Source organism: Malaclemys terrapin, chromosome 4 (assembly GCF_027887155.1).
Source record: "Malaclemys terrapin pileata isolate rMalTer1 chromosome 4, rMalTer1.hap1, whole genome shotgun sequence".
Lineage (NCBI taxonomy): Eukaryota > Metazoa > Chordata > Testudines > Emydidae > Malaclemys > Malaclemys terrapin.
The window spans coordinates 23,623,142-23,640,171 of NC_071508.1; the positions used below are offsets into that span (position 1 = coordinate 23,623,142).

A 17,030-nucleotide genomic window follows, 5' to 3' on the forward strand; every position below is an offset into this window, starting at 1 on the left:
ACTGCAATGTCAGAGCAATGTACATCTCCTACATGGCCTCACCCATCCCTCGCACTGCCTAGTTTCAGAAATGCAGAAAGATTAAAATGAGATAAGGTTCCACCAAGAGCACGGCCGTGCCCCAGAAGGCTTTGCTGGAGCAGTGTCTTCTGGTGGTACTGGGGCCACTGCAGCTGGTCAGCTCCTTGCATGGTGGGAGGGCAGGGTTAGTACCGGTGTGAGAGGAGGCAGCCATGTTGAGGTGGAAGGCAAAGGCAGTGCTACACGGGGGGAAGGGAGGAGCTAACTGATCCACCCTCTAACCTGTAGCATGAAAACAGGATCAATTTACCCCTGCACAGATGAGATACCTGGGAAGATGGAGGGATCTCACAGGTCGCCTCAGCCAATGGTTTGTCCCTGCAAATAGAAAGAGGTGGTGGCAAGAATTACAAAGTACCGCTCCTACGCCTGAGCCTTTTCACGCCCCTGCTGTTTTTGCACTATGAGCCCTCTGCCACAGGGCGCTGCTGTCCGCATTGGCAGCAGTTCTTATCCTGTGACGGGACAGCTGGTGTGTGCGGAGCTGGTGAGATCGGAGACAGGAGGCTCACAGCGCATGGCTGAGAAGACGGTGCAGAAAGGAAGAGGGATGTATTTGAAGAGTGGCTGTTGTTATGTAGAACGTATGATATGAATTCAAGTTGAGGAGAGGGGACAGCCCTAGAGGATAAAATGCTCTCTCCACGGGGCAGGTACAGCCTGGGCAGCAGGTAGGCAAGCGTCTTCCCCACACACTGGGTCTTGCCTCAGATGTGATCTGAAAGTCTATTCAGCCCTTAGCCTCTCTGCTGACACTGTCCCAAAGGCAGCTAATTAGTTTTGTGATGATGACGATGGTAACACCTAGCTCTCATATAGCACTTTTCACCCATAGATCTCAAAGAGTTTTAGAGAGGAGGTCATTATCATTATCCCCCTTTTACAGATGGGGAAACTGAGGCATGGGAGGTGAAGTGACTTGCCCAAGGCCACTTAGCAAACCAGTGGCAGAGCCAGAAATAGAACTCAGGTCTCCTGAGTCCCAGTCCAGGGCTTTATCCACTAGGAAACACTGCTTCCCTTGATGCTGTAGAGACCTGCCCCTAGGATATGTACTGAGATCCACAAACTTCTTTTCTTGTGAGCCCCCAAGCACTGTTCAGGTGGAAATGACTCTTATACGAGAGAGAAGGGGATTCAAGTTACTCCAGCACTGGGAGAACCTTCTGAGGAGACGATGGACCTCAGCTTAGCCACAAGATATGTAAGCTACTTTTCCCTTGGCATGTGTCCCATAGGGAACAATACCACCAATGAACTGAGGAGTACTTGCCTCCCTTCCTCGTCGTGTGGCTGAGATATCCTGCCCCTCATAGCACCCAGATGCCCTTGGGTCTCCTGGAGCTGAATGTGGATTTGCTGCAGCTGGTTCTCCAGGTCCTGGTTGTTTTCTTTCAGCCTCTGGTTCTCGCTGGTGGCAGCGTGCTGCTTGGTGCTGAGGCTGTGGAACTGGGTCTCGAGCTTGGAGGAGAGAAGAGGTGGCAGATTCAGGCACCCATAAAGGAGCCAGCAGGAGGGTGTTAGATTTGCCAGCTGCATACGGAAAGCTGTTAATAATGAACTGAGCAATCCCTGGGGATAGCTGGGACACTCGAGTAGCAAGCAAAGGGTTAATATATGGTATTTTGGTACTCATACGCTTCTGTCAGAGATCAGCTCCAATAAAAGGGGCCTGAGGAACAAGACTTGATTGGCTGAGCTAACAGGCCAGGGATCTGGTTGTGACACTTTTAGCCTGGGCCAATGGAGGCGGGCATAGGAGATGCTTTCTGTGGAGTGACTCAATAGGAGCCGCTCTTTCCTCTTAGTACAGAAGCAGTGCTCAGCATGGTGCCAAGAGGAGCTGTGCTGCTGGAGGGGCATCCCTGCAGTCCTTGCCCTCTCTGCTCTGTCTGCCACCCAAAACTGCGGTGATGTGGACATTCGCCCCTCTAGGAACTCTACTGAGTCCTCCACAGACCACAGAACATCTCACCTCACTTTGAACCACCAGCAAGCGCTGCACTTCCCCATCCACAACGTCTAGTGCTCTCTGCACCTCCGTGGTGTGCAGGTGACTTCTTGCTTTACTCTGGAATCACAGAGGAGATGTTAATGCCAATCTCTTTAAATGACCCAGCCACTCAAGGACAATTCCCTGATGCTACCCGGAGTAACAAATCCTTTCCACACTAGGAACTCACTACACCGAGCACCCATGGGAGGGCCTCCTTTTATAAATGGGCTGCCCTGCATTTTGAATTCAGATACAGTCTCGGGTCAGAGAGTGGGAGGAAACAGGTATGTTTGCAGTGAAAGGCAGCAGGGTAAAAACCAAAGGACAGATGGAGAAGAAAAGGCGAATGTGGGGTTACATCAAACCCATCAGAGTGGAGTGGTTGGTGAGTCTCTGCAGAGTCATTTAATTGGGCCCCTATTCTGAAACTGTCCAGAACTGGCAGGTATATTCTTGGGGAAGTTTCCCGCTAAACAGGTTGGAGGGGGTTGCAGTGGGGGACATGGAACAACTCGCCTGCCCTTGCAAGGCCTGGCAGGGGATGACTGCCCAGGAGGGAACCATGTAGTCCTGAGCCCAGTTACTCATGGTGGTGGATGGATTTGATCCTGCTGAGCCTCTGGTTTGAGGTTTGACGTGTTTTTGAGCCCCAGCTCATCCTTGCGAATGGTCAGGAAACGTGGGTGTGGCTATGACCCTCCCCTGCACCTGGTTGGCTCCTGTTTTTGTTCTTCCCTTTCTCAGGGAAGGTCTGACTGTCCCCGACCCTCTGGTCAAACACCATGGAAAAGGCCAAATCCCAAAGCTGGCCACGTCCCAGCAGCGAATCCCCAGCTCCTCTGCAAAGTTCTTCGCAGTCCACCTGCCAAACGTGAGGCCAGAGAGGCAGTGACAGCACTGCTCTGCTAATGGATCTGAGCCCCAGACGGGGAAAACTCCAGCCCAACCCCATAGTTTGGGTTGAAAGGCCTCCCCTCAGCAGGACCCCCGAAGAGGGAATACCACCATGTTAGGAGGGAACTATACCTCCCCCGTCCATTGCCACGCACGGGAGCTGGTCGTGACCAGGCCTGTCCGGGTTGTGAACCCACCTCATGCTGCAGGCGCTGCTTCTCCCGGTTTATTTGCTGCTCCATTTCCTCGTACAGCTGCTGCACCTCCCGGTTGTGATCAGTGACCCGTCTGGCACAAGGGAATGAGCGGGCAGCTTTAATATGGGTCTGTTTACACCAGGTCTAGTATTTGAATGGGAATGTAACGCTGGTGAAAGGGGACCGATCATTAGCCCTGGAGACCTCTCTTTCCCTACAGAACCAGCGCAACCTGGGCAGCAGCTAGGCAAGCTCCTCCTCCTCCACGCTGCCCTTGTCTCAACCCCAACCAGGCAGGGCCACTCTCAGAAGTAAGAGGAGCGTTCAGTCTCCATTCAAGGGCCCGATCTGATACACATCTAACTCCATCGATTCCAGTGGGGGTGGATCGGGCCCTGAATCCTTTGTCTCACTACTGCAGTGAGAGGACCCGCTGCAGAGGTGGTTTTGAAATGTGGAAATCTGTCCACTAAGGCCATTTCACATAGGCCAACAAATAGGCCTTGGCAACATCTGATCTGGGCTAGGCTGGAAGTGGTAACATGGAGGCCAAAGGCACCATAGCTGATTGTTAACCCCTGGAGCCATCCATTCTCCCAGAGCTGCGAATGCTGAATGCAGCTCCTCCTTCCTTTGGTTTCTCTTTCTCGCAGCCCCATTCTCCGCTCATCTCCCCTTCTGTAAGGCTGTGTCTGTGGAAGCGGATCCCCCCACGCCAGCCCCACCGTGCCACTCACTTGTTCAAGGTCAGCTCCAGCGTCACCTTTTCACTCCGAGCTTCCTTGATCCGGTGCGTCATCGTGGCCAAGAACTCCTCCAAGTTCCCCAACAGGTGAGGCTCGTCTTGACGGAGCTTCACCCACAGCCTCCAAATCTCTGACTGGCTGAGGAAAGAGAGAAAGAGACGTTGATCTCCCCTCCCCTGGTCAGGCTAGACGATAGAATGGTCCATTCAGGCTTGAAGCACTAGGATGTTTCATGCTTTATAGCATTCAGATCCCATTGGGTCTTGCAAGCTAAGCAAAGTCGGAGCCTGATTTGATCTGTTGGTGATAGCTGGGAGAATCTTTGCCTTGGAGTCTAGTTGCTGGTTAGATGTGGGGAAAGATCCCCTGACAATACCTGTAATCCCATCAGAGAGAGCTACAGAAGGGCACAGCTGCCATGCAGATACTCGGGCTCCTACCCATAGCGCAGTTAGACTCAGACTGAGGCTTGGGAGCCACAAATGGATCTTTAATGTCTCCCCTGTGGCTCTTCGCAGCACATGATATTAAAACCCTGTGTGACTGAATTATTAACCAATCTAAGTAATTAACCAGCCAGGATGCTCTTATTGTGTTGTTAAGCAGTTGTAGAATACTTGGTCAGTCATTCTGCTGCGAGAATAACATATAGCTATATAAAAAAAGTAAATGAAACAATGAATTCACACGACTGTGGCTCTTTTGGGTCATACTGATCGCTAATTTGTCCCTTGAACCACTGTATCACTGCCATAGTGGTAGGTGGACAGATGGGTTGTAAAGACTGGAAAAGGTCTGTTAAAGGACTTTGCTGAAGGCTAGAGGAAAGGGTTTTAAAAGAATTTAGGGGTTGTGGATGGGGAACATGGGCAAGGGTGAGAATTTGGACTCATCAAAAATGGGATTTCTTTTCCACCAAAGTTTCCAACATAAAATGTTTGTTTGCTCATTCAAAATTTTTCCTGCAGTTTTCCAGCTTTTTGGATGAAATTGTTCATGCTGTTGAAAAGTTGGGTGATTGCCAGCAATACAAAAATGTTTGTGTTGTTCAAAAAGGCAATTTTCATTGGACAAAATGTCTCAGTGAAAAGTTTGTCCACAGCCGTAGTGACAGTCCATCGGCAGCATGGACCTGGAATGGAATTGGGGCATAGGCGCCGACTTCCACTGTTCCCGGTGGGTGCTCGACCTCACCCCCATCCCTGGCCCCGCCCCCACACTGCCCTCGCCCCGCCCCCATTCCACCGCTTCCCCCAAATCCCTGCCCCATCTCTTCTCCACCTCCTCCCCTGAGCGCACCATGTCCCCGCTCCCCCCCCTACCTCCTGGAAAGTCCTAAGCGCTGCCAAACAGCTGTTTGGCAGCGGGAAGCGCTGGGAGCTAGGCAGAGGAGCGGGGATACAGTGCACTCAGGGGGAGGAGGAGGTGAGGTGAGGTGAGGCGGAGGGTGAGGGGAGCTTGGCTGCTGGTGGGTGCAGAGGACCCACTAATTTTTCCCCGTGGGTGCTCCAGCCCCGGAGCACCCATGGAGTCGGCGCCTATGAATTGGGGTACTTTGCAGAACCTGCTAGGGGTGGGGATACATGCCCTTCCCCAAGGATTCAGTCACAACACATGTAGTACACAGGCCAAATGTGTCTCTGTCCCCCTCTGGTGCCAAGCCATGTAAGAGATTTGAGTCTGCTACTGCTTCTGAGCTAATGGAATTGGTCCTTCAGCACAAGCACTAGGAGCTCATGAAGCTCATGAAGGTGGCCTTAAGCCATTCCTGAACTCCCTAGATTCACACACATGGTAGCCTGTATGGGGAATTGAGCTTGGCCAGTGTGTTACACGTGGATTCCACCCTTCTCACAAGCTTTAACCATAATGTCATGTAGCCCCATCACAGCCCTGAATCCCCTGCTAGGTGCTAAATGAAGGTGTGGCTGGTGCACTTTTACTCTTCAAAGATATTTTCTGCTCCCAGTTGGTCCATGAATGCTCTGAAGCATTTTCTTTCCTCGCTGTCTGCTTCCTCCAGGGAGTAGTCTGTGCGGGACATGTACACCCTCCTGGAAGCTGTCTTCCTCCTCCTGTGCTGCCTTGTCGCGGTCTGCAAGCTCAGGAACTGCTCTGCCAATAGACGACCAAAACTACATCAATGGCCAGATGCGATACAACAGTGAAGCACCAAGGCCAACGTCTTCCCACGTGGGTGCTCAAAGCTAGACACCTATATCTACCTTTAGATGCCTACGTAAGGTGGTTTTCAGGGGCTCTGGGCACATGCAGTTCCTTTTGGTTTCTGCATGCGCAGCACCTCTGAAAATCAGCGCTCCTGATTCAGAAGCCCAGGGTGTCATTTCAGAAAGCTGGTGGAGAAGCATACTGTCAGACTAGGACATCAGCCTCGCCTTCCCCATGTAAAAGAAGGGAGCAGCTGAGTGAACATTCACCAGCCTCCCGGCACAGTCATGCTTGGGTTGGATTGATGGATGGATTTAGAATGGAAGAAAATGGTGCATTATGGGAAGACATTCTGAACAGGGGCTTAGGGCAGCAGACGGACAACGCAAGGGGGTTTGGGCCGGTGAGCCATGCTAGGCATTCGAGACACATGGGCAATGCGAGGCAGTCCAGGCACCTGGAGCAGAAGGAGGACTATGTTGTGTACCTGGGGCAGCCTGTGGGCATGTCAGGCACATGGTGTGGATAGTGGGCTAAGTGAGGGAAAAAGCCTGTTGCTCTTATGAAAGAGACAGCTAGCCAGTCTGAAGTGTTTGGCAAATATTCTCTGGGCACTAATAAAATCATTGCAGCAAAGCGTTGCCCTGCTGTGGTAAGTGAACTTTAAATCTTCACTAGCCTTTTAAGGCTTTGAAGAGCAGAACCGAGGGCTGCGTCTTTGCACGTGTTCTGAAATCACTGCCATAGCCCATCCATGCCCCTTAAACTGGGAGTAGCACCAAGCCTTCTACCATGATCACTGTTGTTTGTACCGCTGTAGTATTAACTCTTTGATGAGTTCCCATCAGTGAAAGGCAGTAAAGTGGCACCTACTGAGCCCTGTGGTGAATTCCTCCGTAGTTAAATATCCATTCCTGTCGGTATCGAGACCATCAAAGACCAGCTCCAGCTCCGCTGCACTGCATGGGAAATCCTCCTTCTTCAGTTTCTAAGACCAGTGCAAACGTCTGATTAGATAGAGATGTGATTGACCTCGTGAAGGAGCTCAGGTGTAGGGACCTGTTTGCCCATTGTGAAGGCACTGTGCTTAAAGCAACAAGGTGTGATCGCGGCTTTAGAAATCTGGTTTGTTGTATTGCTTGGGCCTGATTCCACTTCCTCACCTGTTCTACATCATTAATTTCAAGAGAGGCAGCTTGATCCAGTGCAGAGGGCACTGGCCCGGGTCTCAGGAGGCCTGACTTCAATTCCTGGCTCCACCACTAATATGCTGAGTCATTTCACCTCACTGTGCCTCTGTTCCCCCCCTTCTCTATTGAGACTGGAAGCTCCTTGGGCTTCCAGTCTAAATAGACACTGTAAGTGTGAAGTACTGAGACCAAAGCTGAACAATAACCAGTGGTTACATTTGCCCTTCCCTAGCACTGCCCATCCAAGGGCCTCCCGTATTAATTAGCTCTCCTAGTGACCTGTTTTAGACCTGTTTTACAGTGGGGGAAATTGAGGCATGAAGTGATGTGACTTGCCAAAACCGTGAGTCCGGGGCAACCCCCTGGTCTAACCACAAGCCAACATGGCCTCCCTTGCTCAATGTTTTTTGGCTCAGCCTTTACTTGGGTGATTTGCTGAACATGGCCTGACACTGAGAGGTGTTAGTTGTCCTCAACTTGTACTGAGGGGAGCAGAATACCTTAGAGAACCAGACAGTATATGATTAATAGTTTCATATAGCAATATCTGCAACACAATAATAATGATTAATAATTACATAGCACGTGTCAACCTTAGATTTCAAAGTGCTTTATGAAGGCAGGAAAATTGCATTCTCCCCATTTTACAGATGGAGAAACTGAGGCACAGAGCAACATGACTTTCCCACCACAGCTCAATAGCAGACCCAGAAACAGGACTGAGTCCCATTCCCACATGCTGTCCATCAGGGCAGACCTGCTCTCAGTTATACCTCCTTGCATAAACCTGCAATTTACCTGCATGTCGGCACGTGTGATGAAACCTTTCTGGTCCTTGTCGCATTCCTGGAAGAATTCCTGAACCTTTTTCATTATTTCGGGTGGGAACGGCTCCTCCTCCGGGATCGGGGATGTCTTTGCACCACCAAACACGTCTCGCAGCTGCTTTCGTCGGCTTGAGCCCAGCTTCCTGGGCCTCCTCTGCTCCTCCATGGCTCTTTCAATGTGTGGCTCAACCCTTTGAAGAGAGAAATCAGAGGGCACCGTGCTCCCCTTCATCTTCTCGAGATCTCTTAGCAACAGGCTTTTAATTAGATTAGCTCAGAGGGTCATAGAACTCTTACACTGAGAGGGGGGACAAGCCTGTTTTGCTATTGATGGGAAGAAAAGGGGAATGGACTACGTCTGAATTAGAATAGCCTAATGGGGACTGAATGGCTGAGGGTTGGCAGTGGGACAGTCTCTGATTGCCCAATGCAGACCTGGTCCTGATCAGTATGGAGTAGAACATGTCGCCGTGTGATTGTGGTCCCTGTGTGAAAGGCTAGGTCTCAACCCAGTGGCTTCTTCACTGCAGCTGGCAAACCTAGACCTAAGGGACTTGCTCAGTCACACAGGACATTCAAGGCAGAGCTGGGAATTAGACACAGATCTCCTGACTCCCAGGCTCAATGATTTACTCCCAAGACCATCCTACCACTCTGCCGACACAGACAGAGGACTGCAAGTTCGTCTACACAGCAGGAAAGAACCCTCGGCAGCGAGTTTCAGAGCCCAGGTCAAGTGACTTGGACTTGCGGAGTGTGCGCTGCAGGGCAAAATATAGCAGTGTAGATGTTCCCACTGGGGCTGGAGCCTGGGCTCTGAAACCCAGTGAAGGGAAAAGTCTCAGAGCCCGGGTTCAAGCCCAAGCCAGAATAACTACACTGCTGTTTTTAGACCGGTAGCGCAAGCCCAAGTCAGCTGACCTGGGCTCTGAAACTTGCTGCTGTGGCGTGGCTTTTTTTTTTTCAGTGTAGATGTATCGAGGGTCCCTGATTTGGTCCCATTGCCCAAGGCCCTGCTTCAGCCTCTCTCTTCGAACACTGTGAATCTTAGGGCTTGTCTACACTTACCGGAGGATTGACGCACAGCGTTCAATGAAGACCCACTACATCGACCACAGATTGCTCTCCCATCAACTCCTGTACTCCACTGGATTGAGAAGAGTAAGGGGAGTCGATGGGAGAGCATCTCCCATCGGCATTGCGTAGTGTGGCTCCCGCAGTAAGTAGATCTAAGCTACGTCGACTTGAGTTACACTATTCACGTAACTCAAATTGCATAGCTTAAATCGACTTTTCCCTGTAGTGTAGACAAGGCCTTAGTGGTGTACAAATGAACAGCTTAGGACTGGCTAGCTTTGCTGAGGTTCGTGAACAGTTATGTGAGTTTGGTCTGAATTCTGAGTGAAACTGGCTCTCCTGAGGGCTTCAAAATGAAACGAATGTAGCATTGCCTCTCATGGGAGTTCAAAACCCCCGAGTCAGGCCACCAAAAATCAGGAAATTGGCTTAAAAAATAATGAGATTTTAGATATATAAATTTGATAATCTTGGGAGAGGTTTAAAGCGCACTCAGGTCATGTTTCCAAGCTTGTCACGACTGCTGTCAGGGCTAAAAACTTACTTTAAAAAAATGATAGCTGAGAGTCCTACAAAAAGTGGAAACTCGGTGAAATTACAAAGGATGAATATAAAAAAATAACACAAGTATGTAGGGACAAAATTAGAAAGGCCAAGGCACAATATGAGATCAAAGTAGCTAAGGACATAAAAGGAAACAAAAAAACATTCTACAAATACATTAGAAGCAAGAGGAAGACCAAGGACAGAGTAGGCCCATTACTCAATGAGGGGGGAAGACAATAACAGAAAATGTGGAAATGACAGAGGTGCTTAATTACTTCTTTGTTTTGATTTTCACCAAGAAGGTTAGTGGTGATTGGATGTCTAACATAGTGAATGCCAGTGAAAATGAGGTTGGATCAGAGTCTAAAATAGGGAAAGAACAACTCAAAAATTACTTAGACAAGTTAGATGTCTTCAAATCACCAGGGCCTGATGAAATGCATCCTAGAATACTCAAGGAGCTGACTGAGGAGATATCTGAGCCATTAGTAATTATCTTTCAAAAGTCATGGAAGATGGGAGAGATTCCAGAAGACGAAAAGGGCAAATATACTGTCCATCTATAAAAAGGGAAATGAGGACAACCTGGGGAATTACAGACCAGTATGCTTAACTTCTGTACCCGGAAAGATAATGGAGCAAATAATTAAGCAATCAATTTGCAAACACCTAGAAGATAATAAGGTGATAAATAACAGTCAGCATGGATTTGTCAAGAACAAATCATGTCAAACCAACCTGATAGCTTTTTCTTTGACAGGGTAACAAGCCTTGTGGATGGGGTCTATTTCGACTTTAGTAAGGCTTTTGATACTGTCTTACATGATCTTCTCATAAACAAACTAGAGAAATACAACCTAGATGGAGCTATTATAAAGTAGGTGCATAACTGGTTGGAAAATCATTCCCAAAGAGTAGTTATCAGTGGTTCACAGTCATGCTGGAAGGGCATAATGAGTGGGGTCCCACAGGGATCAGGTCCGGTTCTGTTCAATATCTTCATCAATGATTTAGATAATAGCATAGAGAGTACACGTATAAAGTTTGCGACGATACCAAGCTGGGAGAGGTTCCAAGTGCTTTGGAGGTTAGGATTAAAATTCAAAATAATCTGGACAAACTGGAGAAGTGGTCTGAACTAAATAGGATGAAATTCTATATGGACAAATGCAAAGTACTCCACTTAGGAAGGAACAATCAGTTGCACATATACAAAATGGGAAATGACTGCCTAGGAAGGGGTACTGCGGAAAGGGATCTGGGGTCATAGTGGATCACAAGCTAAATATGAGTCAATGGTATAACGCTGTTGCTAAAAAAGCAAACATCATTCTGGGATGTATTAGCAGGAGTATTGTAAGCAAAACACAAGAAGTAATTCTTCCGCTCTACTCCACGCTGATTAGCCCTCAGCTGGAGTATTGTCCAGTTCTGGGCGCCACATTTCAGGAAAGATGTGGACAAATTGGAGAAAGTCCAGAGAAGAGTAACAAAAATGATTAAAGGTCTAGAAAACATGACCTATTGAAGATTGAAAAAATTGGGTTTGTTTAGTCTGGAGAAGAGAAGACTGAGAGGAGACATGATAACAGTTTTCAAGTACATAAAAGGTTGTTACAAGAAGGAGGGAGAAAAATTATTCTTCTTAACCTCTGAGGATAGGACAAGAAGCAATGGGCTTAAATTGCAGCAAGGGCGGTTTAAGTGGGCCATTAGGAAAAACATCCTAACTGTCACAGTGGTTAAGCACTGGAATAAATTGCCTAGGGAAGTTGTGGAATCGCCATCATTGGGGATTTTTAGGAGCAGGTTGGACAAACACCTGTCAGGGATGGTCTAGATAATACGTAGTCCTGCCTTGAGTGCAGAGTCTGGACTAGATGACCTCTCGAGGCCCCTTCCATTTCTATGATTCTCACATAATAATCACAGAGTCCTGGAGCTGGGCAGTTAGAAAAACACCAAATATCACAAGACTTGTGATAGATTCACGAGAGTAGGCAACGCTGGGAGAGTCCACATGGAATTTTGGTGGCTTCAGCTCCCCAACTGAGTCAAAAGTCAAAAGCTGGCAGTTTGGGCGGAGTTTTATCTTGAGTTTGTTAGGTTGATTTGAAACTGAAAGTTAAAGCAAAACCAAGAGGCTGATCTCATGGTGTCGTTATTAACTATGCTCACTGTTACCACCCCCGAATATGTGCTAGATAAGGCAGGAAAGTTACAATGGAAGGTTCCTGCCTAAAGAGCTGTCAGGTTAGCTTTAGACTGACTTAACGAGAGGGGATAGCAAAGATAAGAGTTACAGCATCATGTGGATTTTGAGGGCCTGATTCTCAATTGGTCCATTCCCAGCCTTGGGGAAGGGATGACAAGGATGGGGCAAAGGTGGCTTCAAATCCTGTTTGTGCTCCTTGTAAGCTTTGGCCACGCAGGGGCCTTCCAAGTTTTCAGAATGGAGAAAGGTAAATAATGGTGTCCCCCAGGGGTCTATCCTGGGCCTATTTAACATAGTCATAAACAATCTGGAAAAAGGGATAAAAATTTGCAGATGATACAAAACTACTCAAGATAGTTAAGTCCCAGGCAAACTGCGAAGAGCTACAAAAGGATTTCACAAAACTGGGTGACTGGGCGACAAAATGGCAAATGAAATTTAATGTTGATAAATGCAAAGTAACACACATTGGAAAACATAATCCTGTATACAATGATGGGGTCTAAATTAGCTTTTACCACTCAAGAAAGAGATCTTGGAGTCATTGTGGTTAGTTCTCTGAAATCATCCACTCAATGTGCAGCGGCAGTCAAAAAAGCGAACAGAATGTTGGGAATCATCAAGAAAGGGATAGATAATAAGACAGAAAATATCATATTGCCTCTATATAAATCCATGGTACGCTCACACCTTGAATACTGTGTGCAGATGTGGTCGCCCCATCTCAAAAAAGATATATTGGAATTGGACAAGGTTCAGAAAAGGGCAACAAAAATGATTAGGGGTATGGAACGGCTTCTGTATGAGGAGAGATTAATAAGACTGGGACTTTTCAGCTTGGAAAAGAGGCAACTAATGGGGGGATATGATAGAGGTCTATAAAATCATGAGTGGTATAGAGAAAGTAAATAAGATTAAGCCTCTGCCCAGTTTGATTGTGCTGTTAATCTTTGCTCATTTTGTGCATATCCTTCTTCTTTAATCCCTCCTATGGGCTTCACGGTTCTGAGCCATCCCGAAACAGAAGCCACTGCTCTGAAATATAGGAGAAGTTCTATAGGAGATGTGGCTTCCCCCTAAATTCTGAGGGAGCATCTTTTTGGGCCCCCATCCTGCAAAGACTTACATGCTGAACTTTGAGTGTGTGCATTATACTGATCCTCACAATGTTCATGTATGGTAGGGAAGTGCTGTCCTCTAGCTGTAAAACAGGGATAAAGATACTGACCTCCATTGTAAAGTGCTTGGAGATCTGCTGATGAAAAGCTCTAGATAAGAGCTCGATATAATAATAATTATCCCCACTTTACAGATGGGGAACTGATGGTGCGTCCACACTGCAGAAAAATACCCCACAGCAGCGAGTCTCAGAGCCTGGGTCAGGCTTGTGCTACGGGCTAAAAAAATAGCAGCATAGACATTCCCGCTCAGACTGGAGCCTGGGCTCTGAAACCTGGTAAGAGAGGTGGGTCTCAAAGCCTGGGCTCCGGGTTGAGTGGGAATGTCTGGTCTGCTATTTTTAGCCTCATCGCACAAGCTCAACTCAGTTGAACTGAGCTCTAAGACTCGCTGGCGCAGGGTTTTTCTTGCAGCGTAGGTGTACCCTGAGGCACACAGTGACTATGTTAGGCACCTAAATACCTCTGACAATCTCAGCATAAGTGACTTGCCCAAGGTCGCATAGGATGTGTATGGCAGGGAAGGGAATTGAGCTCCTGAATGCAAGTCAGCACCCTACCCCCCAGGCCGCCCTTCCTCTCATTATACATTGCCTGAGGCTGTCCCCAGAGGCTGCTCTTCTCTGTTCATTCTAAACAAATGATATTTGCATGGGAACTAAAGGAGTTAACTGTTTCACACTAAGAGGGGGAAGTTAGGCGGGACTGGGGAGTGATGGTAAGATAGTATGTTAACTTCAGCATGTTGTATGTTTTGTAATGGTTAGACAGAGATGCTGATAAGCATCCAGACTTCTTAGGAAACGAGTTACCAGGCCAGAAGACTGTCAGTACAAACTAAAATAAAGATCGCCCAAACAGGCACTTTTAGTCCAATTTTTACAGGCTTCCCTCTAAAAATATATCAACATAAAAGGGTTCCGATCTGCAAACCGACAGTGCTATTTAAGGACTGGCTCAGTTCACAGAGTTTGGCTCCTAACATGCTGTATGGGCTTTATGGGCAACTTATCTTCACACCACCACAGTGAGGTAGATGGGAAAGGTTAGTGTTATCCCTGCTTTATAGATGGAGAAACTGAGGCACAGACTGGGGAAGAGTTTGCATTTAAAAATGCCTAAGGGGTTTAGATGCCTGGGTGAAGGAGAGTGAATTAAGTGCCTAGTTCCCTTAGAAGCTTTTGAAAATCCCACCTAAATTGAGTGGGCCCAAGGTCACACATCAGGTGAGTGACAAAGCCAGGATTAGAACTGGAGACCCTCCCAAACTCTTGTTTGTTTCTCCAGAGCATGCTGCCTCCTCGGTCTGGTCTTACTGAGCTGTCCTGCACTGATACTGATCCAAGGGAGAGAGGGGTGACAAGCAGAAAGGCAGGCTACCCTGACAGCAAAGAGCACTCGTGAGGCATCCTATTCAGCTAAAGAGCAGAGTGGGTTTGGGATCTCTCTGGTTGTTACTTGGGTTTTTCAAGTAGCAAGACGTGCACTAACTCAGCCGCAGCAGTTACACGACTGATTGCATTTGAGACGCTTGCATGAGCCCGTTAATATCAAGATCAAAACATTTCCACTAGGGGCCTGATTTTTGGAAATGTTTGGCACCCCTGAAAAATCCAGCCCTGATTAAATCAAACTGGGAGCCAAGTTAGACAAACTTTTTTTTTTAAGCAACATGGGAACTATTTCTTTGTGCAGAAGAGTAGATCAGTTCAGGGTTTTGCAGCAGATTTGGGGCTAAATCCGCCTCAGGAATAAAAAAGCAACCGAGGTGTAAACTGCACTTACCTTCCAGCAGTGCCTCCGGGAGAGGCTTTCAGACGTTGCAAAGTGCGGGACACCTTCTCTGAAGTGAGTTGGTTCCTTTATTTCTTGCGGTAAGTTGGCACAGTAAGTGCAGAGGAGGGGTGCTGCTTCTGCTGTTATGTTTCATCAACCTGGCTCGGGCATGATCTGACATTTTCTTTCTCTTGCTCAACTCACTTTTCCGCTGTGGGGTTAAATATAACAGTTAGAGTTCCCTGCGTTTCCTGTTCACGAAACATTGCTTTGTGACCTTAACATAAGAAGACAATATTTAAAGGGACACCGTTGATATAAAACATAGAGATAGGTTCCAGATTTTCCAAAGTTCTCAGCTCCTACGGGGAACATTTGAGAATCCCCCACTTATAACAAAGGCAGCTGCTGCTGAACTTCTAAAAAAATCTGGCCCGTAGGTTGTAAGTGCTTTGGGGCAGGGATGTGCCTTTTTAATATGCCTGTAAAGCACCAAGCACACTTTTGGGTGCTATGTCAATCATTCTAATTTAAATGGCCTTTGCCTGTATTTTCAAACCCCCACAAAGTCCAGATGTTTTTGGCTCTGGGGTTTCAGTTCAGTCCCGTTCTACACACTCTGGCTGGGAATTTCAAGGGAACACAAGGGAGGTAGGCACCCTTTGAGTCTGGAGCGGCTAACTGCCTTAGGTTCTTTTGAAATTCCTTACCTGCCATTATTAACCTGAATTTAAAAAATCTAATTTATTTTTCACCTTTTGGGCTGTTCTTTGGGACAGTGGAATTCGACCGGTCAGTGTCTCTTTTGCTTCAGTTTCCCCGATCTGGTGCAGAAAAGTTTCATGACTTAGATCAGTGGTTCTCACACAGGGTACGCATACCCCTGAGGGTGCGCAGAGGTTTTCCAGGAGGTATATCAACTCATCTAGATATTTGCCTAGTTTTACAACAGGCTACAAGTGCTAGTGAAGTCAGTACAAACTAAGATTTCATACAATGACTTGTTCAAATTGCTCAATATACTATATGCTGAAATGTAAGTACAATATTTATATTCCAGTTGGTTTATTTTATAATTATATGGTAAAAATGAGAAAGTCAGCAATTTTTCAGTACTAGTGGCTGTGACACTTTTGTATTTTTATGTCTGATTTTATAAGCAAGTTGTTAAGTGAGGTGAAACTTGGGGTATGCAAGACAAATTAGCCTCCTGAAAGGGGTACAGTAGTCTGGAAAGGCTGAGAGTCACTGACTTAGATGATGTGCATAAAGTACGTTGGAGATGAAAAGATAAATGCTAAATATTATTTTATTCAGGGACCAGAACTGAAGTGAAATGTCCAGTGCATGTTATGACTCTTAGATCAGAGATATTCATACTGAGCTCTCCAAAGCTGAGCTAACTGGAACATGAGCTTTGCACTGTCCTGCCTATGGGTGCTTTATGGGGGGGCTGAGCATAAATGTTCCTAGGACCTTTGCACATAACTGGAAACATCCAACAGATCCTATCTTCCTCGCCACTTAGGAGATCAAAGCCAAACTCATGCACTTACCCGTGAAGTGGTTTAATGTTAGAGATAGGGCAGGTACTGTGTTCTCCACCTCCCAGGGCCTACCTCCAGCTGTAGAACCTACTTGGCAAGCAGCTTTGTTTGCTTGTGCATTGTTCTTAATGATAAGTTGCAGGTAGTTCAAAATCTGGACAGCTGTTGCAGCTATGGGGCGCTTTGGGCCATTTGGGGAGAGGTCACGGGGTGTGGGGGGTGCAGGACCAGTGCAAGGAAGTTTCGCTCCCTAGGCGAAACTTCCACCTTGCGCCCCCCCCCGCCCTGCGGCAGCTCCCCACCCCCCCTCCGCCCTGAGGCCCCCCCCCCACGGCAGCTCCCTCCCTCTGCCCTGAGGCACCCCCCCGCGGCACCTCCCCCCCCCCGGGAGCTGTGCGGCAGCTCACCACCCCAGCTCACCTCTGCTCCGCCTCCTCCCCGAGCACGCCGCCCCCATTCTAATTCTCCTCCCCTCCCAGGCTTGCGGCGCCAAACAGCTGATTGGCACTGCAAGCCTGGGAGGCGGGAGAAGTGGAGTGGCGACCGTGCGCTCAGGGAGGGGGTGTAGGAACGCTGTAAAAAAAATTGGGG

General features: G+C 47.9%; 1 protein-coding gene across 2 annotated transcripts in view; it reads right to left on the reverse strand.

Moving 5' to 3' along the window:
• RAB44 (RAB44, member RAS oncogene family) overlaps positions 1–15,095 on the reverse strand; it is a 27,342-nt gene extending 12,247 nt beyond the window's left edge. The window contains exons 1-9 of one of the 2 annotated variants that reach the window (XM_054024777.1): positions 14,902–15,095; positions 8,072–8,291; positions 6,957–7,071; positions 5,858–6,029; positions 3,906–4,052; positions 3,169–3,259; positions 2,057–2,152; positions 1,355–1,542; positions 351–399 (exon numbers count right to left, since the gene is read on the reverse strand). In XM_054024777.1, the coding sequence (XP_053880752.1) occupies positions 351–399; positions 1,355–1,542; positions 2,057–2,152; positions 3,169–3,259; positions 3,906–4,052; positions 5,858–6,029; positions 6,957–7,071; positions 8,072–8,266 (1,053 nt within the window). In that variant the 5' untranslated portion in view covers positions 8,267–8,291; positions 14,902–15,095. Of the gene's footprint in view, positions 1–350; positions 400–1,354; positions 1,543–2,056; positions 2,153–3,168; positions 3,260–3,905; positions 4,053–5,857; positions 6,030–6,956; positions 7,072–8,071; positions 8,292–14,901 lie in introns of those variants that run through there. The other variant, XM_054024778.1, reaches the window with a different exon arrangement.
• Between the last annotated feature and the right edge of the window lie 1,935 nt (positions 15,096–17,030).